The 21,795-nt window shown below is 49.0% G+C and overlaps 2 protein-coding genes across 6 annotated transcripts in view; one reads left to right on the top strand and one right to left on the bottom strand.

The window, feature by feature from the left end:
• The window catches only part of HSF1 (heat shock transcription factor 1), a 35,450-nt gene extending 27,293 nt beyond the window's left edge, over nucleotides 1–8,157 (bottom strand). The window contains exons 1-2 of one of the 3 annotated variants that reach the window (XM_039321312.1): nucleotides 8,011–8,157; nucleotides 1,026–1,134 (exon numbers count right to left, since the gene is read on the bottom strand). In XM_039321312.1, coding sequence (XP_039177246.1) covers nucleotides 1,026–1,134; nucleotides 8,011–8,130 — 229 coding nt within the window. In that variant the 5' untranslated portion in view covers nucleotides 8,131–8,157. Of the gene's footprint in view, nucleotides 1–1,025; nucleotides 1,135–7,536; nucleotides 7,905–8,010 lie in introns of those variants that run through there. The other 2 variants (XM_039321313.1, XM_039321311.1) reach the window with 2 other exon arrangements.
• A 30-nt stretch (nucleotides 8,158–8,187) lies between these two features.
• Nucleotides 8,188–21,795, top strand: part of BOP1 (BOP1 ribosomal biogenesis factor) — a 58,807-nt gene continuing 45,199 nt past the window's right edge. Inside the window, exons 1-2 of one of the 3 annotated variants that reach the window (XM_039321309.1) lie at nucleotides 8,188–8,327; nucleotides 11,336–11,512. In XM_039321309.1, coding sequence (XP_039177243.1) covers nucleotides 11,354–11,512 — 159 coding nt within the window. In that variant the 5' untranslated portion in view covers nucleotides 8,188–8,327; nucleotides 11,336–11,353. Of the gene's footprint in view, nucleotides 8,328–9,109; nucleotides 9,293–11,335; nucleotides 11,513–21,795 lie in introns of those variants that run through there. The other 2 variants (XM_039321310.1, XM_039321308.1) reach the window with 2 other exon arrangements.

The following is a 21,795-nucleotide window of genomic DNA, read 5'->3' as shown; positions in this document are numbered from 1 at the left end:
TTACAAAAGCTGCGTGCCAAGCAAGCAGCAAATTTGGGGGGGGGGGTTGCATTCTAAAAATAGGCAGGCTTTCTCCTTCCCTAAAGAATGGGAGAGCGGTTAGAGAGCTGCAATTGTTACAGGCAATCTGATTACTGCTTCTAGGCTGCAGGCGTTGTCTGGCAGGGAGGCCTATGGATGGAAGCCCACGGATGTCCCAAATTCTCGCTATTCTTAATCTTAACTAGAAAAAAAATAGTAAATATTATGTTAGGAACCCAGGACCTTTGGGGTCCATTGCCACAAAATGATGCTCGGTCCTGCTAAGGAGAAACTGAGGGTAGGGATTTTTTAAAAAACGTACCCCCAAACTGAAACGATAGCCATAGCAACAGCCCTTAGACTCATATCCCGCTCCACCGTGCTTTACAGCCCTAAGCGGTTCACAAAGTCAGCATATATTGCCCCCCAACAGTCTGGCTCCTCATTTTACCGGCCTTGGCAGGACGGAAGGCTGAATCAACCTTGTGCTGGTCGGGATTGAACTGCTGGCAGTGGGCAGAGTCAGCCTGCAATGCTGCCATCTGACCACTGGGCCACCAGGCCTCTTTAAAGCAGGGGTCTTCAAACGTGGCCCTTTGATGACTTGTGGACTTCAACTCCCAGAATTCCTCAGCCAGCAACGCTGGCTGAGGAATTCTGGGAGCTGAAGTCCACAAGTCATCAAAGGGCCACATTTGAAGACCCCTGCTTTAAACAATAAGCCCCTTAAATGTTTATTTCCCATTTCATGCTTCAAGGGCATTTTGTGAAGAGCAGGAAGAGCAACTTTCTCTTCCCTGATGCACCCCACATCAAAAGATGCCACTGCTGTGCACCATGGTCCGGGCCTTGACTAAACTCGAAGAAAACCCCAAGAAGCCTCCCCAGGGCAGCGCAGGCTACCAGGGCAGAGTGCCGTCTCCTCTGGGCACGCCACAAGCAGCCCTGAAAGAGGCATCTCAGGGGTCCCTGGAAGACCTTCCCCGGGCGGTGAGCATACTCACACATGTTCAGCTGCCGCACAAAGCTGGCCATGTTGTTGTGTTTGAAATATTTGGGGAGGACCTCCTTGGCAAACTGGCCTTGGTCGAAAACATGGAAGCTGTTCCCACTCTGGAACGACAGAGAAAGGAATGAGTCCGTCGGCTGGCCGGAGCAGGGCCGGGGGGGAGGGGAGCCGTGAAACAGAAAAGCTTAGATACACATCGGTAGTCCTCGACTTACGACCACAACTGAGCTCAGCGTTTCTGTCATTAAGTGAGACAGCTGAGTTTTGTCTCATACTACAACTTGTCTTTCCCCGGTTGTTAAGTGAATCATGGCAGTTGATGGGTTAGTCACATGCTGTTAAGCGAATCCTGCTTTCCCCAGGATAGAAAGGTCAAAAAATGGGATCACGTGACCCCCCCCCGGGACACTGCAACCGTCATAAATGTGAGTCAGTTGTCAAGCGCCTGAATTTCAATCACATGACCGTGGGGATGCTGCAACGGCTATAAGTGTGAAACTTTTTTTGGGTGCCACTGTAACTTTGAATGGTCGCTAAATGAACGGTTGTAACTCGAGGACTCCCTTATAGGGCAACCTTTTCAGCTCAGTAAGCTGCAACTACGGGCAGGAGGCAGGTTCAGGCAACCAGGCGCCGCATGTGAAGTGAGCGGCGCCTGGTTTTATGATCTTTTCAATCTCTGTATGTGTAAACTTGAATAAAACTATTGTAAAAATATCAGCATGCTGTTGGTTAGAGCCTAATCCTGAAGCTTATTAAGGTCTGCCTTGAGTTGCTAGCAAATATTTCCTTCTCCACCACCTTGGCTTCATTTGCTAATCTGATGAGCCTCCATCCCTTCCGTCCATCGTCCATCGTCTGTCCCTATGAAGAGCTCTCAGCCTAAGGCAGAATCTGGAGGAAACACACACACACACACACACACACACACACACACACACAAAACTACATTCCTCCCTCCCTGCAGACATAAATCCATTAAGGAACTGATGTTAGATATATTGTTCAACCAACTCCAAGTCCACCTGGTAGTGAGACTACTCATTCCATATTGCTCCATTTTACTGATAGGGAATCCATGATCAAGACTGTCAATATTATCAAATGCTGTACTGAAGTCTAAGTACACTACGTCCCTGGGTCTACTAATCTAATAATTTTGTAAGAGACAGTCAGGGCATTGAGATCTCTAGCCAGTTCAACAAGTTCCACGAGAAGAACTGACCCATTTCAACTGTCACCGACTTTGGGGCCACATCTGCTCCAGGGCCAAAGCTTTAGCAGCCAAGGTGAGTCCAGGGATCTCTACGCACAGCGCTGAGACCGAGTAACACAAAGACACGGTTTCTGAATTTTTTCCTCCCTCTGACCCATCCCCACGAGAGAGAAAGGCAAGCAAGGACACAAGAATCAGCGTGGGGCCAACTGCAGGTGGCATATAGTGAATCAAGGAAAGGGTCTTGAAGTACAGAAGATTCAATATCCAGATAAACAATCGAGATAAACAAAACGTTTGTGCAAAAACTCTTGACGAGGGAGAAAAGGTAGCAAGTCAGACAAGCAAGATGCTGTTACTACAGCTCTTGTACTAGAAGTGGCTTTAGGACAGTGTTTCTCAACCTGGACAATCTTAAGGCATGTGGACTTCAACTCCCAGAATGCTGGCTGTGGAATTCTGGGAGTTGAAGTTTACATGCCTTAAAATTGTCTAGGTTGAGAAACGCTGCTTTAGGAGGCCTGCCTGGGGTCCGTCTCTTCGTCTGATGTAGGCCCGGCAGGAGCCACCAGGGAAATAAGGCTGCAGCTTTATTTACTCAGCTGGTTCTACATGACAGACTAACCACCTTTGCTTTAATCTTGGTTTGTTGAACTAGCCATAAATTATTGGATCGACTAATTAGGCTCTGGTATAACATTTGAAGGTCACAATGAATTAGTTCATTCAACCCTATATAAATATGATGAAATAAATAAAATCAAAATCATTTAAGCTAAAAGAACTCATATGCAGGTAGTCCTCCACTTACAACTGTTTGCTTAGTTACACCAGTGAAAAAAGTGACCAATGTCCGTTTTTCACACCTGGGACCATCGCAGCAGCACCCCCAGGGTCACCTGATTAAGATCCCAAGGCCTGCCAACTGAATTCATATTTACAACAGTCGCAGCGTCCCAGAGGGGTCACGTGACCCCTTTGGCGGCCAGCTGACAAGCAAAGTTAACGGAGAGGCCGGATACACCTAGCAACCGTTACATGAATTCACTTAACGACCGTGACAAGAAAGGTTGCAAAACGGGGCAAAACTCACTTAACAAATGTTTCGCTTTAGCAACAGAAAATGTCAGGCTCAACTGGGGTCCTAAGTGGAAAGCCCAGCCTGGGTCTTATCTGCAATTCCAGGGGCTCCACTGGTCCAGGACTGGCAATCAGGCCAAATCCGAAAGGACGGCCCTTTCCCAAACCCACTCCGGAGCCCATCCCTGTGTTGGGGGGGCCCTCTGACCACCCCCAGGCCATGCGTGGAGCCACAGCCTTCCGGCCATCCAGCCACCTCGGCCTGTCTTCCAGCAGGTAGTGGCTGGTAGCAGCAACCAGTGAAGGGTCTGCTCTGGTGTTTTTTTTCTTCTTCTAAAAAGGCATATGTTTTGTGAAGCAAAATGACCTTATTTCTACAGCTCATAGAGCAGGAATTTTATGGCCAAAATATAATGATGTCTACAGAAGAAAAGGAAATGTTTTTCAATCTGGCAGAAGAACATAAGAGACCGTTGTACAACTGGATTTTCTTTCATGGCAGGAAGAAACACCGCCGTTGAGTCATCTTCCCACTGAGACAATTCCACATGGTTGGAGAACAAACGCACCAGGGAGGAAGACCTGGCTGTGCCACCCTGGACTCCCCAAACTACTCCTTGGTCCTGGCATCCTCCACCCTCTGTCCTGCACCGTTCAGGCTTGCCTGGATCTGGAAGGCAGCCCTCCCTGCTTTTAGTGCCACTGTTGACGGTTTGTGGGCAATCTCACAACCGCCTTCCCTGGCCTTTTCCAACGGACTGCAGAGCCAGAGCGTAATACCATCCTTATGCAAGGCTGGAACTGATGAGGCTACCATCCGCCTAATTAACACCTTGCCACACATCTCTATTTTGTGTAAGCAGGGTAAAAATAGGTCCATTACATCATCCCCCATGTTTCAGGCTTCTCAGGTGCCCCTGTCTCTACTCTGCTGGGTCTTTCCTTCTTTCTGAAGACAAAAAGGTCTCCGCTCATCAGGCATTTCCTTAACTGTCTGAGTTATCTCAAAGACAACACACAAGGCTTCAACCAATCACCATCTGGTTCCCCAAGAATGCTAGGATGCAATTCACTAGGTTTGGGGGAACTTAAATTCATTTAAAGGGCTATTTCCTGATAAAACAAATACACGGGAAGTATAAAGAGGACATCTGCTTTTGGGTACCTGTCAGTATTTTGCCTCCTTTGGGGAGCAACTGGCCTGCTGCTTTGATTCCCTTTATTTTTTAACCTATCTAAACAAAAGTACTCTTTTGTTAGTACGCTTTGCTAGCCTCAGCCCATTCTGAGTTGTAGCTCCACGTGCTTTCCCGTCCTCTACAAGCCAACCTTGCTCACTGTCAAACCCAATAAAGTTCAGATGAGTCAGTCAGAAGTCAGCTGCCCATGTTTAGGATGTATCTGTTGCCGAGTTACAGGACTGAGTCAGGACAGGCCACTGAAGCCCCAGTGGCAGGCCAGATTCTCAGAGAGGTTTTCAGCAATCTATCAGGAAGGCCATAAGAATATCACGTAAGGGTTTGCCTTGGAAGTTGTGGGTGCTCCATCGGTGGAGGTTTTTAAGAAGAGATTGGATAGCCATCCCTCCAGTGGCCCACCTGGTCTGACACACAGACCACCGGAGATCAACTTTCCTGGAAAGGCTGCTTTGCTATCACCTCTTTGGTGGGCCTTTTAGAGAGCTTGGCTCCAGGGAATTTTTTTCACAAGGCCTTGAAAGTATTTCTCCTCTTAATCCAGGGGTCTTCAAACCTGGCCCTTTGATGACTTGTGGACTCAACTCCCAGAATTCCTCAGCCAGGCACGTGTGCCTGGCTCAGGAATTCTGGGAGTTGGTCCACAAGTCATCAAAGGGCCAAGTTTGAAGACCCCTGGCTTAAGCAGTTGAAGGAAAAATCTACATGATGCTCCATATATTAAAAAAATGTTCTTCCAAGAATCAGAACTACACAATTACCCGACATGAAACCTCAAAAAACATGGAGGGCACATAAGTATTTTGAGTTGTTAAGTGAGTCAAGTGGTTGTTAAGCAAATCTGGCTTTCCCCATTGGCTTTGCTTGTCAGAAACCAGCTGGGAAGGTTACAAATGTTGATCACGTGATTCTGGACACTGCAACAGTGATAAATACATGCCAGTTGCAAAGAAGCCAAATTTTGATCACTTGATCATGGGAATGCTGCAATGCTGGGCAAACCGGTTTCAAGTCACCTTTTTCAGCGCAATGTAACTTCGGTCACTAAACAAATGGTTGTAAGATGAGGACCATCTGTATGCACATTGGCCACTAGTAATAACAGAGCACCACGGTTAACCATAGTGTTTTATTAGGACATTCTGACAACTCTACTGTTGTCTCTTACGGGATGCAGTATAACCACAATCCTTGAATTACAATCTGGAACATACTTTCCTGATAATAAGTTCCAGTATACTCAAGAGGCTTATTCCCAATTCAGTCATATCTCTCCCTGGGAGCAATGAATCCATTCCATCGATCCTGGGCAGCTATTATTCTTCAAAGTTGTACTTTTTTTTGCAAATGTTGATTTAGCAGCACTGATTGCATTGCAAAGTGATAGCTTCCCATTGAGATATTTTATAGCAGAAGCTAAACAACCATCTGTTTAGAGATACATTTACAAAAATAAAAGTCCTCTGAACATGTGGGACTCACTTAGGGAGCAATTACTATATAAGCAACTCAGTTTAAGACACTAATTTTTAGGCACATTCCTTACTTCTAGGTTGGTTCTCTCCTTGATTAGTTTTTATCCACTGTTTCTTGTCTTGCCTTCTAGTGTTTTGGAAAATAGTTTGACCCTCTCGTCTTTGTAGAAGCTGCTCAAATATTAGAATATTGACCCTTTCCCTATGCTTACCTAATTGCTAAGTACAAACCTAGTTAAGCATCAAGAGTTCTCCCAAACTGAAAACTTGTTCCTTAAGATAAACTGCAGCTTCACCCATCTTTTTTTTTATTATTTTTCCAATAGCATTTCCATCTGGCCTTAATTTCAAATGGTTTTCTCTCACCCACTCACCCAAAGATTGACATAGATAAGCAATCTTCCAGAAGTACAGATTGCTTGAGCTCCTGTTGGGCTATATTGATGACAGATACTCCAGTGGTCCCTACTAACATCATACAACTAGACGTTGTATGATGGAACTCCCTGGGACACCATAGCTCAGTGACCAAAATGCTGAACAATTGTCCCATAACACCTTCATTCTGAACATGGTGCAACAGGAAGGACCAGAACCTAAACCACAATCTCCAACTATACAGGAGGGCTGAATAGTAACTTTTCAAAGGATGCCAGGTATCAGCAGCAAATACTATTTTGAGAATGAAAACTTTAAAAAGCCCATAGGGTCAACATTTTAAGCCAGAATGGTTCTCCTATAAAACCTATAAATGTGGAGGAGAAATAGAAAATAGAGGCAGATTACTGTTGCCGAAGTCTCCTTAGGATAAAAAGTATAAAGGGAAAAAAAATACCAAATGGCCTTTTCTCTATGCTTGAAAACAATCTAAAAAACACTCTTTGGTAGGAACCAGAGTAAAGAAAGACACATAAACACGTATTAACAAAACTCAAGAGAATTAGTTAAAAAGAGGCTCATAAAACACACCATTTGCTGCTTCACCCAAGAGCAAGAGGGGAAGCAGAGAGGCCCTTTCTGCTTTTGCTGAACCGGGCTCTCCAAACTTGGCAACATTTAAGACTTGGGGACTTCAACTCCCAGAATCCCCCAGCCAGCTTTGGACTTCTGGGAGCTGAAGTCCCCAAGTCTTAACGTTGCCCAGTTTGGAGAGCCCTGCTCGAAAGCAGTAGAGTCTTCCCCCCCCCCGTCGGGCGGACTGCAACTCCCAGAATCCCCGAGACAGACTGCTTGCTGGGAGTTGGAGTCCGTCCACCTTAAACCCACACCCCCGCCCCGACATCGAGAGGCCCGGCTCCAAAGCGGCGGCTCCGTCACCGGCCCTGCCAGAGACCCTCGCCCTGAGGGCCCCGAATGGCCTCTCCTGCTCCGTCCCGCTTTCCCGGCCGCTTCCCCGCCGCCTCCTCTTCCCCGAACCCGGCAACCTCGGCCAGGCCGGAGGGGACCCCGCGGAGCCCGTCCAGGCGGCAGAAGGCCCCCCACCCGGAGCCCCGCTTCTGCCCCGGCGCGGCCTGCTTCCCGCGGGGGAGCCTTCCTCACCGGGCTCCAGCAGATGAGCGCGTCCGTGTCCGGGTCCTCCACCAGCGTCCACAGCTTGGTGAGGAAGGCAGGGACGTTGCTGCCCGCTCCGCCTCCTGCCACCGCGCCGGGGGGCTCCATGCGAGCGGCGGGCGGGCGGCCCAGCCCGGGCCCGCTTCCCTGGGACGGGCAGGCCCTCCGACGGGCCCCGCTGCTGCCGCGGGAGCGGACGGCGCGGAAACCACTAGCGGCCGCGGCTGCTCCGGCCTCGCCAAAGCCCGACGCCGCGCTGCGCACTCGGTCCCTCAGAAGGAACGGGCATGGCCGCCGCCATCTTGCGACGCGCAGGCGCAACGCCGCACGCAAGCACGCACGCACGCGGCGTGCTGTCTAGACACTGTTGTGCCTCGCGCTGCGGGGGTGGCGTGGCTGTTGTAGCGCGCATGCGCCCCACCTGTTAACGGGCGCAGATGTGCGCACGCGCGGACTTTGCACCTGTTTGCGCTGTCCACGGAGCTGGCCGCAGGGAGGTCTTCGGGCGCCTCCCGCTTTCCGAGTCTCAGGAAGGGCTCTTCCCGGGACGCTGCCGGTGCCGGCAAGGGTAGTTGCAACCATCCCGATGGTCCCGAGTTGGAGGCGCTCCTTTTGCTTTCGGCTGTACGAAGAGAGAGCGAGGCAGCGTCCCGTGTTCGCGCTGCAGGTGGCAAGAAAACTGGGCGAGACGTCAGCATTTGGGGGAACCTGAGCCGATTTACATGGACCATCCAAGTCCCGAGCTTCCTTCCCCCGTTGCTCGTGCAAGCCGGTAACAGGTTAAGTCCGTTGTTCTTAAGACGTGCCCCCCATGGAGCCTAGCATGTGATCCCACGGTCCTCCACTGTTTCCCGGGGTTGGCCCAAATTCACGTTCGTTACGTCGATGACACTGTCTCCTCCTCTTCAGTCCTCGTCTCCTTTGGTCTCCCGTCTCTCCCATCGTCGGGGTCTTCTCCGAGGAGTTCTCTCTTCTCATTAGGTGGCCAAAGAATTTCAGCTTCAGCATCTGTCCTTCCAAAGGACAGGGTTGATTATTTTCTTCAGGAATGACTGATTGGATATCTTTGTAACCCGAGGGACTCTCAGGAGTCTCCTCCGGCACCACAATTCGAAAGCATCGATTCTTCGGCACTCCGTCGTTCTTGCGGTGCGCCGTTGCAAAGTTGCACAAGCTTTAGCGATCATTTCCGAATTACTTTTTGCCATCCCAATCTCCACTCCTCCAATGGCTGTATTCACCATCCCACGTTGCACAAATGACTATCATTTAGGTAGCGTCAACTCCCAGAATTCTCCAGCCAGCAGTCCCAATCAAGGACTCAGCCGCTGCATTGGGGGAGGGAATGGTTTCCCCTTGTGCCTACTGTTTAAAGGGATCTGTCTCAACGCGAGTCAAAGGCGGCCTTCTTTGTTCCCTCCCCCCCCCGCGCACTCATTTGGGATCGCCCGGCTCTTCCGGGCTTTAGCCCCACCCGCCGGTTGCTTTACTTGGACGAGCGGCCGAGGGGCGGGGCTGGGGAGAGCCAGGCGCTTCCCGGTTCCAGGGCGCATGCGCCGCGGCAGCCAGCTCGCCAACGAGAAGCGGCTCAGGGCGGAGCTAAGGACTTTGCGGACCTAGCGCGCAGGCGCCGTGCGGCGAGGGCGGCCAAGGGGCTTTCGGCGCATGCGTCTTGGCCGGTGTCCGCTGAGGTGAGCGCACGCGGTGCCGGCGGAGGAGCGCTGAGAGCGGCGGAGGCGGCCGGGTGAGCGCGGGAAGCGGGGAACAGGCGGTCCGTCGGGGCCTCAGGCGCTCCCCATGGCCGGCCCAGGCGGGGAGGGCGAAGGCCGCGCGGCCTTGCCCGGTCCGGCTGGCGGGTCTCCAGGGTCTCCCATGAAGGCGGAGGGGGGGGGAGTTCGGGTGAAGCGCGGCGCCGTTTCTCCCGCGACCTCCTGAGGGTTGGCGAGGCCTTAAGTCAGCGGCAGTTCCGAGGGACGGAGGGCTTCGGCCAGGCGTTGACGGAGGCCCCAGAGGAGGGCGAACGAAATTCCCTCAGGGTTGGGGTTGGGGGGCTCCGAACTGACGCTGTGGCGGGAGGGGGTTTTGCGAAGGAGGCGGCGCGGGCTTCCCAAGACCAGAGGGGAGGCAGTGGGCCCGGCTTATGACAGAACAACCGAGCTGGAAGGGCCCTCGGAGGTCTTCCAGTCCAGCCCCCTGCTCAGGCAGGAGACCCGAGCATCCCAGACGGGCCTGGCTCTCCAGGCTCCTCTTCAAAAGCCTCCAGCGATGGAGGCACCCACAACTACTGAAGGCAACTTCCCTTCCCTTGTGGAAAACTACTCTTACGAATTCCAGAGGATTTTAGCAGAGAGATTTATTGCGCAGGTTCAGAAGCAATAGCTACAGCAATTCTGAGCCCCGAGGGCGGGTTCAGACTTCAGTTTTATACTTTCTTTTTCTCAGGAACAAAGGAATACACATTGAAATACACACTGTAATACATGAGGTTCTTTCTCACGGGTATACAATGGAGAGTTTGCTACATACATTGGATCCGAGTGCAATGCACATTGGGTTAGTCCAGTGTTTCTCAACCTTGACCATTTTAAGGCACGTGGACTTCAACTCCCAGAATTCCACAGCCAGCAATGCTGGCTGTGGAATTCTGGGAGTTGAAGTCCACGTGCCTTAAAATGGTCAAGGTTGAGAAACACTGGGTTAGTCACATACTACTAACACAGCACTATTCCAGTAATTATGCAGACACATCATTATCCTAGTGATTGTTCTCATTATTCCACATTGCTTCCACTGGTTAATTGATCTGGGGTTATAGAACTGCAGAGCTGGGAGGGATCTTGGTGGTCTTCTAGTCCAACCCCCTGCTCAAGCAGGAGACCCTATAGTAGGGGTAGGCAACCTTGGCTCTTTTATGACTGGTGGACTTCAACGCCCAGAACTCCTGAGCCAGCCACGCTGAGGGAAAAGGGAGAGGTTTCCAAGCTGAGCCATGCTGGCTCAGGAATTCTGGGAAGTCATAAAAGAGCCTAGGTTGACTACCCCTGCCCTAGACTATCCCAGAGAAATGGCTGTCCAGTCTCTTCTTAAAAACTCCAGTGATGGAGCACCCACAACTTCTGGAGGCAAGCAGTTCCCCTGGTTTATTCCACTGGTTAATTGTTTCTCACTGTCAGGAAATTCCTCTTTAGTTCCAGGCTGCTTCTCTCCTTGATTCTTCCTAGGAGCCAGGAGGATCAACGGCCTGGCCTTAGAAGCTATCAGGAATTGCATATAGAAAATTGCAACACTGAATTTGATTTTATGCATTGAAATTTGGGGTGAAAGAAGAAATTTCCTGACAAAACAATCAGGGGAATGGGTTGCCTCCACAAATTTTGGGTACTCCATCATTGGAGGTTTTCAAAAATAGACTGGACAGCCATTTGTTAATATGATATAGGGAAGGGGTGTCCAACATTGGGAACTTTAAAACTGGCAGACTTCAATTCTCAGAATTCCTCAACCAGCGTAGCTATGGGAATTCTAGGAATGAAAGTCCACAAGTCATAAAATTCCCAAAGTTGGACAACCCTGGTATAGGGTCGCCTGCCTGAACAGGGGGTTGGACTAGAAGACCTCCAAGGTCCCTTCCAACTCTGTTATTCTGTCAGTCTGATACTTGGCAAGTGCAGACAGGATGACGATCCCGATCTGACCTTTGGGGAGAGAAATTCTGCCCAGGCCAAGGGTGGGAGAAATTTATTATCAACATCACAGTGCTTTGAATCTTGTGCTTTCCCTTCTGCAGCCCATTCTCAGGACCAAGATGTCTGAAGAAGAAGGCGATCTTCTGACAGACAGCGAGGAAAGTATCTATTCTGGACTGGAAGATTCTGGAAGTGACAGCCTTACAGAAGAGGAGGAAGACCAGGATCATGGAGCTGAGGAGAAGTCAAAAGAGGGGTTGTGCTCCAGAAATACTCAAGTAAGCTGATCATTCCAGAGGCTGGTAAAGATAAGGCTGTGTTTCTGTCTTTGAAAATCAGCCAGAAAGTTGGCTGGCAGAGCCATGAAGAGGGTTGGGGGGGGGGGTGTTCACCAGCTTTGACTGCTTGCCCCTCAGGATAACTCTGAGATCTCTCTGTTTTTTGTTTCCACTGAAACCTAAAACTCACAAAACCACAGTTGAGCCAAAATATTTGGACAGAATTTCAAGAATGCAATGGCTTGTTTAAAGATAGGGTCAGCCTTTCTCATTTCATGCACATTCGTAAGAGAACCTAAAATATCTTTGTTCAATGTGTTCCTTCTATGTTTGACAGTCTGTAAGCCTTAAAGTGAAGCTTACTTGCAAAGGGTGAGGTAGAAAATGGCTATTTTAGTGAAAGATGTAATAATGCTTTAGTCTGTTCTCATATAGGCCATATCCCAAGATTCCTGTATCATTTTTGCATCTTTATCTATTTTAACTTGTCAACTTTTGTTCTTGAATGGGCTGCTCAGGATCATGCACCATAATCAAGGGGTGGTCTCCACAGTGCTGAGCAAAGGGGACTATGGGCTTCATGCCTCTTTAATACCAGAGGTTGGACCGATGGCCCTTTTATGACTTCTGGGCTTCAACTCCCATGCTGGCTCAGATAATTCTGGGAGTTGAAGTTCACACGTCATAAAGGGGCCATCATTCCCCACCTGTTTAATATAGTGCTGCTTCTAATGTAGGCCAGAATTATGTTACTCTTTTTAACAACTATTTCATACTACTGGCTGATGTTTAGCTTGTTAATGTTGACGTCTAGGTCTCTTGCAAATATCTGTTGCAAGTATTTGTAGGTGCAGGTTTTTATATGTATGTGGATTTCTTGGGATATTTTTTGTTTAAATTATTATCAGCCTGGGGTGTCCAGGAATAGGCAGCACATAAGAGCATACATGCACATAAAAATCTTCATATTAGAGTGCAATCATGTTCGATCTTACTGGGTTTTGGCCAGATTGAACATGATTGCACTCTAATATGGAGATTTTTATATGCATGTATGTTCTTATGTGCTGCCTATTCCTGGACATCTCAGGCTGCCAATAATTCTGTATTAACAAATTTAATAAGCAACCCATCAATCTCTTTATCCAGTTCATGAATAGAAGGATTGAATGATACTGGTCTCAAGACAGATCCTTGTGGGATCCCATTGGTCACTATTATCTATATGTAGCCACGAGTGATGATTCTTTCAGTGTGGTTTGCCAGCCAGTTGTGGGCCCATGCTGTCTACCATCCAAGCCATATTTTAGCAGCCTATCAATGAGAATGTCAGAAATCAGTGTAGATTGTATCTATACAACTCCTTTCGTAATAGTTATCCTATTAAAGCACCTATTTTTGACAAAGCTATATTTGGCTTTAGGCAATCACATTTGTGTTCAAGGTACTTGCAAATGGCCTTTATTTTCTGCCCTGAAATGTTTTCAAGTTTTTGAATCACTGATCCATAATTAGAGGATCCTCTTTCCTGTAGGAAGAGTGGAATCCCACTTGCTGGTCTTCAGTCTTCTGGCAACTTCCAGGTTCTGCAGGATTCTTTAGAGATACCTGACAGAGGCCCAAAAAGCTCTTTGCCCTTCAGCCTGGCAAGGCATAGTTCATCAGGGACTGGTGATATCTGGCTTAGCCAGAAGTTCCTTTCCGCATCTTTACTGGCCTGCCCCCTCCCCTGTTGAGTTCCTTCCTAACCTGTGCTACTCAAATTGGCCTCTTCTGAATGCAGAGAGAGAGAGAAGGGCCAGGGAGATCTGAGTTGCTTTGCTTTTCCTTGATTGTTCAAGATCGCTTATCTGGAGTAACCATCACCTTTTGCTCCTTAACATTCTGACTCTCAGTTGGGTGGACCTCAGACAGGTGAATTTATTCTATATAATCATCTGTTCCTTCCGTTTTCCTCTCTGGTATTGCTTTGTTCCTCTAAAACAGTGTTTCTCAACCTTGACAATTTTAAGGCATGTGGACTTCAACTCCCAGAATTCCAAAGCCAGCATTGCTGGCTGTGGAATTCTGGGAGTTGAAGTCCACATGCCTTAAAATTGTCAAGGTTGAGAAACACTGCTCTAAAACAGTGGCACATGGGTTTTAGTGTCCTGACTTGGCTGTTGTGCTGCTGGCATAAGTCATCAGGAGAGAGAAGTGGAGAAGGAGCTGTGGCCTTGGGAGTGCCGCTGTGCTGTTTTGAGGGCTGATTAGCTGACCTGGCTTGTTGTGGGTCAGGTAGAGGCAGCGTTCCAATTGGTCAAGACCAGTGGTGGCATTCAGCCAGTTCACACCACTTCAGCAGAACTGGTAGCTAACTTTTTGTTGCCCAAGCCCAGAGTGGACTTCAAGAAGTAGCATCCACACAGAGAACTGGCTGTTCACATATTTCAGAGTGTCAAACTGCCGGGCCGTGGCTGGACACGTCATGCTGAAACTGCGCCCACCCCATTGCCGGCAATGGAAAAAAAAGTCACAATAAGTCACAACATGTGACGCTGCAAGTTTGATACCCATGACATATTTGAGTCCCACCAGTGGTCAAGACTATTATGTAAGTGTTGATGACTAAAGCAGGGAGCCTGCTATCTTAGGAACTGGCCTGATTATTGAAGAAAATGAGAGAAAAACAGATACGTTGCCACATTTTAGCAAGTGTTGCAGAATGTACTGATGGAGAGAAACATTCTAGTAAGTGTTCCAGAAAGTTAATTTGTGCAATCACCATTTCCTGGCCCGAAGGTGGACAAAAGTAAAGACATTAATGCGAGACTTCCTGGCAGAAGAGAAGCAAAACCTCAGCGAGAAGGCTGGCTGCCTACGGACAGTTTTCCAGACTAGGATCCAGAGGGAGGTGCCTCATGCAAGTCCATGGGAATTCTACTCTGCGTAAGTGGAGAAAAGAGATCACGGGGAGCATAGGCAATTTTCTTTCTCATCATGGGGGAGGCAGAACTTTTATTGGAAAGCAAAATAGAAAAGGAAGAAAAAGCAGTGAGGAATGTGTTTCTGCTTGGCCCTCTGATTTTTTTCAGCTTTCCTTTACCAGTTTCTCCCCCCCCTCCCCCAGCCAGGATCAGGATGTTAAAATGAAGAGAGCTTCCAATCATAGAGTTAAATTCTTGTTCAACCACCTGTCCAGGGCAAAAAAACTCAAATCATTTCAGACACACTATCATTATGAAAACTTAATGCCTTTTCTCATGTTTTTAGACAAGCGTCAAGGTTCCGACTAATGAAACACTTCAAAGAACTTCCAGGCATTGTTTATCCTAGAAAGTCTTTATTCTTTGTGTGACAGAGTGTCACGGAGGATGCCAAGATCTGAAATCTCCACCCCAGAGCAGAATTTTTCCCTCCCTCTTTTGCTGTCATAATTCACGTTGTCCAACCAGCCTGGGGGGCAAAAGTTCACTTCCTTCTGAAACCTGCGTTCCCCCTCCCAGCATCATCTGAATTAACTCTAAAAGTACCAGACAGTTCTGCATATTTTGTCAAAGCAAGAATATTCAACATTAGCAGCATTGACAGCAAGAGTAGGAATGCTTGCCGTAAAGAAATGGGGCTTTTTTCTTTTTTTAATCTGAGGTTTGAAATAACAGGGGTTGCTGGAGGGCAGCTTCTCCCTGTATGTTATTCCAAGAGGTCTTTATATTGGAACTCACGTAAGTGACTTGATGGGACAGTTCCTGAGCCTCATGGAAGGGCAGAGAGGCCCACCTGTTCTCCTGAATTGAATCGTTCTATACCCATGCAGGCACCTGGCAATAGCTTGTGGCTCCCATATGAGTGGCAGGTGGAGGACCACCAAAACACACCACCTGTGGATACTCAAACAACACTGTCTTGCTGATTACCCACACACAGCTACTAGAGCAGGGGTTCTCAACCTTGGCAACTTTAAGACTTGTGGACTTCAACTCAGCTTTGCTGGCTGAGGAATTCTGGGAGTTGAAGTCCACAAGTCTTAAAGTTGCCAAGGTTGAGAACCCCTGTACTAGAGGATGGGTTTCCCTCACTTTATGCAGATTCATTTATGTGTGCTTTGTCATTTTTATCCAGGAATTTGCTCTCTATATAAGAAGACTACTTTGCAATTTGTACCAGCAGAGTCAGTTTGTGCCAAGACCTCTTCCTGCCGTGATGGGTGCATTTACTGTTATGTTGTGCAGTTGTCCTATTGTGCATCCTGCCTCCTGCAGTAGCCGCTCCTGTTAACTCTGCGTTCAAATGGCAATCAGTCTCTTGTTCCAAAAGGGAAAGGAAAAGAAATCTCTTACTATTACAAACAAACTTTGGCATACCATGTGGCTCTGAAACTAGTGAAAGATCCAGTAATAAGATGAGCTTTAACCAGGGCAATAGCATTAGCGCTTAGACCAGGGTTAGGCAACCTTGGCTCTTTTATGACTCGTGGACTTCAACTCCCAGAATTCCTGAGCCAGCCATGCTGAGGGGAAAGGGAGAGGTTTCCAAGCTGAGCCGTGCTGGCTCAGGAATTCTGGGAGTTGAAGTCTGCAAGTCACGAAGGGGCCAAAGTTCCCCCATGCTCCTCAGGAATTCTGGGAGTTGAAGTCCACGAGTCATAAAAGAGCCAAGGTTGCCTATCCCTGGCTTAGACTTATATACCGCTTCACAGGGCCTTTTACAGCCCTCTCTGAGCTATTTATAGTCTGTTGCCCCCAACAATCTGAGTCCTCATTTTACCGACCTCAGAAGGATGGAAGGCTGAGTCGATCTTGAGCCGATGAGGATCGAACTCCTGGCAGCGGGCGAATTAGCCTGCAATGCCGCATTCTAACCGCTGAATCAGCAGGGCTCTAACCCTCTGTGTGCAACCTAGCGAAGGGATCTAATCAAATTCTTAGTGGCCTGGTGCGCGCTGTCTTTCTTGTTTGCCACGAGAGTCGTGTCCGTTGGAAACCCGACTGGGGAAAAGTTAGAAGAAACATTTTCTCTGTACGTGGAATAATGAGAAGAAAGCCTGTTTGAGAAAAATGGTGCTTTGAAAGAAGGCTCTAAAAATATATGGGAGCATTTGTCAATGCATACAGAGTACGCCATTCTTTCTTTATTTTTATTAAATTTGTTTGCCACCCACCTCGCTGCGAGGCGACCTGTGCCACTGGCAACCCTGTCTTTCCCTTCAGGCGTGTCTCTTACTTGATAAAAGCAGTTTTATGCAGGGATTTTGGGGGAACGTAGCCCTCCAGTGAAGCCGGTATCAAGCTGTTGTAGACCTCCTTTGTGTCTTTCACTGATCTTCCTTTAAGCGTCTGAGGCTTTTGGCCTCCTGGGTTTAGCACAGTGGTTCTCAGCCTGTGGGTCGGGACCCCATTTGGGGTCGAACGACCATTTCACGGGGGTCGCCAAACAACGCAGTCCACCATTTTTCCCCCCTTTTCCTTAGCTGTGCTACTCCCTTTTATTCTATTGGCTTCTGAAAGCCAATAGAATAGACTCTCTTGAATAGAGTCTAATTCTATTGGCTTTCAAAAGCCAATAGGAATTGTCCAGGCTGTCTCTGCCCTGCTGAGCCCGCCAAAAGTCCCATTCTGCAAACGGTGCTGCACCAGTTGAGTAGTCCTCAACTTACGACATTAAATGCGGGTCGCGGCATTAAAAAGGTTGAGAACCACTGGTTTAGCATGACGTGAAATGACAGCAGGGCTGGGGGGGGAAATCAGAAATAGCAGGCAGATTGTGTGCCTCCACCTCACCTGACTGTGAATGCCAAATACATTTTTCTTACGGCATTTGTTCACTTAAAACAAAAGACCAATCTTTGGAGAAGCCTATCAAAGGCGACGGGAGGAAATTTTTAGTATTCATAGAACTCTTTGAATAGCAGATATTGAAAAAAAAATTTCTGAAAATGGCTATCCAGATTGGACATCCTGATTGTAGCATTGCAGAGCTTCAGCCAGCCCTAAAGTTTGCTTCAGACCAGTCTGCTTTCCTCCTTTCTTCCAAGGACTCACACACACACACACACACACACACACACACACACACACACACAGCTGATTCTCAAGGCTGCTGCTCAGATGAAAGACGGGCTCTTCTTTTGTGAGGGAATTGATGGACTGTGTCAAGTCAAGCACAGGACCATTAAGCAGCAGACCTGCCTCCGTCCGCCCGTTCAGCAGCTGAGCTGCCACGGGGCTGCTGGCTCCCTGCAGCCGTTTGTGGTGGTGAAGGTAGATTTCAGCACCAGCCATTGTTCTGCTCCTTCCATCCGTCGCCTGCAGCTCTGCTGAATCAGCAGCGCTGTGCAGTGACCTGACCTCCTCACCTCAGCCCCCCCCCCCAATTACTTCTTCCGATTGCTTTCCTGGCCGGGGTTGTGTGCTGCCCTCTGGTGGTTTCCTGCCTGAATGTCTTAAGTGGTTGCTTGGTTGCAAGCGCTGATCCTGCCTGGCGAACAGGAAGCAGCAGAAAATCAAGGCAGAGTGAAATTCAGGAGCCAGAAAAATTCACGATGCTCCAAGAAAATATTACGTGACACTTGATAAAAACTGCAAAGAAAAACCTATTTTTCTTCGCCTGGTACGTGAAGTCAGCCTTGGAGACCGGAAGACGAGCAGGCATGGAGACATCGTTGGCCAAGCCTGGAAGGACACTTTGAGCAGACATCAGTAGAGAGACGGTTGTTGGTATGTGGAGCGGCGAGTAGCCTGGCACCGGGCGCCCTGCTTCTCTTCCAAAGAACTTAGGCCGGGCACCAAGAAAGCGTTTTGCTCCGAGGGCAGGGCAGGGCTGGCACGTGCCTGTCTTCAGAGCCGCATGTCCTCAGATGTACTGAGAAGCATTTCAAGTACCGAAGAGCTAGAAAGGTCTAGAGCCCTCGGAAGTGGCCAGAGAAGAGGCAGGGGAGACCTGGGGCCTCTGTTGCAAAGGCTTTGCTGGCTAAATGGCTTGCAGACCCCTTTCTGCCTCCTGGACCTCTGCTCCAAGCCCACGGATGGGCTTGGAAGGGAGGAAGGGAGAGGGAGAGGCAGACAAAACCTCTTTGATGCCAAAAGCCTGGGAAAAAAATTACTCCTGATCCGCCTTTTTCAAAGACTTTTCTAAAGCCTTTGTTTTTGCTGTAATCCCATCTTCTGGTTGGCCCTGTACCTTCTAGGCCCCCTGCCCCACTTTCTCCCCTCGGCCAGGAGGGTGGAAGTCGGAGGGGGCACATGGGACTGTATTATAGGCTGCTTCTAGCAGAAGGTGATCACACACTGTACGGATTTTTACTACTCCCAGGAGGAGCGTTTTGTATGGCTGCCTGCCTGATTGTTCCACCAAATCCTCTGGCAAAACTCTCTCCAGGCCGGGTCCCCTCTGAGCGGGGGAGGAGGGCAAATCTCTTTTCCAGCAAAGGATGTGCACTTTTCCCTGCACCCGCACGCTCGGCCAAAGTGTGGGTGCAGCTCGGGCTGCCAGGCCGTGGGCTGGAGTTTGGCAGGTGGGCCGTGGCTGGATCCCGTCCTGTCCCAGAATCTCAGTGTGGAGCATTTCACACGCTAAGCTCTGGGTGATTCTGGAGGAGGCCTTTCTCGGGTCTGGGGGGCTGCCTAAGGGTGGGAGCTGGCCAGAAGGCCCTCATGGCGGGAAGGCACGGAGGCAGCAGCTTTTCCAGTTCTTTCTGGTAGCAGAACAGAGGAGGTTTCCTTGTAAAGTCGTAAGGAAGGACTGTTGATGGAGCAGGCGATATCCGATGAAAGCCTCTGCAGCAGCTCAGTGCTGTTTGCCATTTGATCTCCCGTCTCATGTTTTTTGGCTTCAGCACAGCGGCAGTATTTAATCCCTACTTCCAAATAATCCAGTGTCCATCATCTGATCTTGTAGGAATCAATTGCAGAATAAAGTATTGTTGTCGGCGCCTCCTGTCAGTCGCTTTCCTTGCAAAACGTGAGACGGGACCTGGTAGCACTTTTTCAGACCAACCAATTTTAGCACAAGGCAGAAATTTTGGAAATTTGCAGCTCACCTACACAGGCTGTGGCAGCTAGGCGGATGGAAGATTTAAATTCAGGTTGCAGGGAGGTGATTTTTGCAGATTGCACAGGAGACCGTTTGCCAGCGTTTTATTGATTAGCCATTGTGATGGGGGGCTAAAAAAACCTTTGTGTTTGTTGAAATCCTGAAACCTTTTGAAGTTCAGCATTCCCTCCCTCAGTTGTGGTGCTTTTCCAGTCCTGGAAACTCGTGGGAGCAGCATTGCCTCTCCTTTTACATTTACATTGTCTACAATGAGAAACGTTCATAAATACCTGGGTGGCCGAGGTTTTACCATTGTGGGGAAAGGTCAGGGTCTGAGGCAGTGACCTTGAGGGAGGAGGGGAAGAGTCTCTGCCTGGGGGAAGATCAGATAAAAGGCAGAGGAGCCCACAGCTGCTCAAGGGACAGAGGAAGAAACTTGAAAAGGATCGGCTCTCATGCATCAGACTCTGACAGCAGGAGACCTGCTCTTTCAGACTTGCAAGATTCTGCTAATGTAGCCTTAGAGTAAAGCAGAATTAGCTCATCTGGTCCTGTTTCCTGTCTGACTTACCTGGGAGGGCTGACAGGAAAAGGGGAGCTGGCCTGGTCTCTCTCTCTCTCTCTCTCTCTCTCTCTCTCTCTCTCTCTCTCTCTCTCTCTCTCCTCGGTCTTCCACGATGATGGAGGGAGAAGAGCCTCGGGGCTGCCTGGGCCAGCAGCGGGAAGCAGCTCGTCTGCTGCAGGGAGCGCGGCAGCCTTGTCTGACTGCACACGTTCGCCCGAGAGGCACGTGTGGCAGTTGCTTGTTTGTGCTAGAGCAGGGGTAGGCAACCCTGACTCTTTTAGGACTCGTGGACTTCAACTCCCAGAATTCCTGAGCCAGTCTTGCGTGCAACCTGTGACCCACCAAGACCTCCTAGACTAGGGGTAGGCAACCTTGGCTCCTTTATGACTCGTGGACTTCAACTCCCAGAATTCCTGAGCCAGCATGGCTCAGCTTGGAAACCTCTCCCTTTCCCCTCAGTATGGCTGGCTCAGGAATTCTGGGAGTTGAAATCCACCAGTCATAAAAGAGCCAGGGTTGCCCACCCCTGGTCTAGGAGTCTCACCGCTTAGAACAGGAGGACCTAGGCCAGGGATAGGCAACCTTGGCTCTTTTAGGACTCGTGGACTTCAACTCCCAGAATTCCTGAGCCAGTCTTGCATGCAACCTGTGACCCACCAAGACCTCCTAGGCCAGGGGTAGGCAACCTTGGCTCCTTTATGACTGGTGGACTTCCACTCCCAGAATTCCTGAGCCAGCCCGGCTCAGCTTGGAAACCTCTCCCTTTCCCCTCAGCATGGCCGGCTCAGGAATTCTGGGAGTTGAAGTCTATGAGTCCTAAAAGAGCCAAGGTGGCCTACCCCTGTGCTAGAGGGAGCCCTTGTCATTTTTTTGTGAGCAACACTGTACTGTAAGCGGTTACAGGTAGTCCTTGACTTACAACGATTCATTTAGTGACCGTTTAAAATTACAGCAGCCCTGAAAAAAGTGACTTATGACCGCTTTTCATACTTAGCGACCACTACAGCATGCCCATGGTCCTGTGATCAAAATTCAGCCACTTGGCAGCTGACTCACCTTTATGACGGTTGCGTGATCCCCTTTTGCGACCTTCTGACAAGCAAGTCAATGGAGGAAGCCAGATTCGCTTAACAACCGTGTCACTAGTTTTAACAACTGCAAGGTTTCACTTAACAAATCTGGCAAGAAAAGTCGTAAAATGGGGCAAAATTTGCTTAACAAATGTCTCACTTAGCAACAGAAATTTTGAGCTCAATTGTGGTCGTAGGTTGAGTACTACCGGTGCTTGTCTCTGGAGATAAGGGTAGCAAAGAAGTTGTGACGGTGGCTAAAATTTTCTGGACAAAAAGGGGGGGGGACCCTTTTTTATGTGCTGTTCCACAATATCATAGATGTCAGATAGTCTGGCTGCTGCTTTTACTTAGGCAAATGCTTCTGGTTTACTGAGCTTGTATCCAGCTTTGTTCTAGGTCTGGTCATTCCTGCCTGCACGTAGCTTGGTCACCCTAAGTAATCACATACATTTGATTGTTTGTGGAACAAGGAAACCCAGAGGCCATTCTTTCTTCCGCAATGCATCGTCATAGTCTGCTTTGAAGAGCAGAGGTGGCATTGTTGTTGTTAGTTGCAAAGTCGCGTCCGCCCCATTGCGACCCCATGGACAATGTTCCTCCAGGCCTTCCTGTCCTCTGCCATCTTCTGGAGTCCA

This window comes from Crotalus tigris, unplaced genomic scaffold (assembly GCF_016545835.1).
Source record: "Crotalus tigris isolate CLP2741 ecotype Arizona unplaced genomic scaffold, ASM1654583v1 scf7180000023738.1706062, whole genome shotgun sequence".
Lineage (NCBI taxonomy): Eukaryota > Metazoa > Chordata > Lepidosauria > Squamata > Viperidae > Crotalus > Crotalus tigris.
The sequence above is the reverse complement of the archived record's forward strand: the minus strand, read 5'-3'. Positions and strand labels throughout refer to the sequence as shown.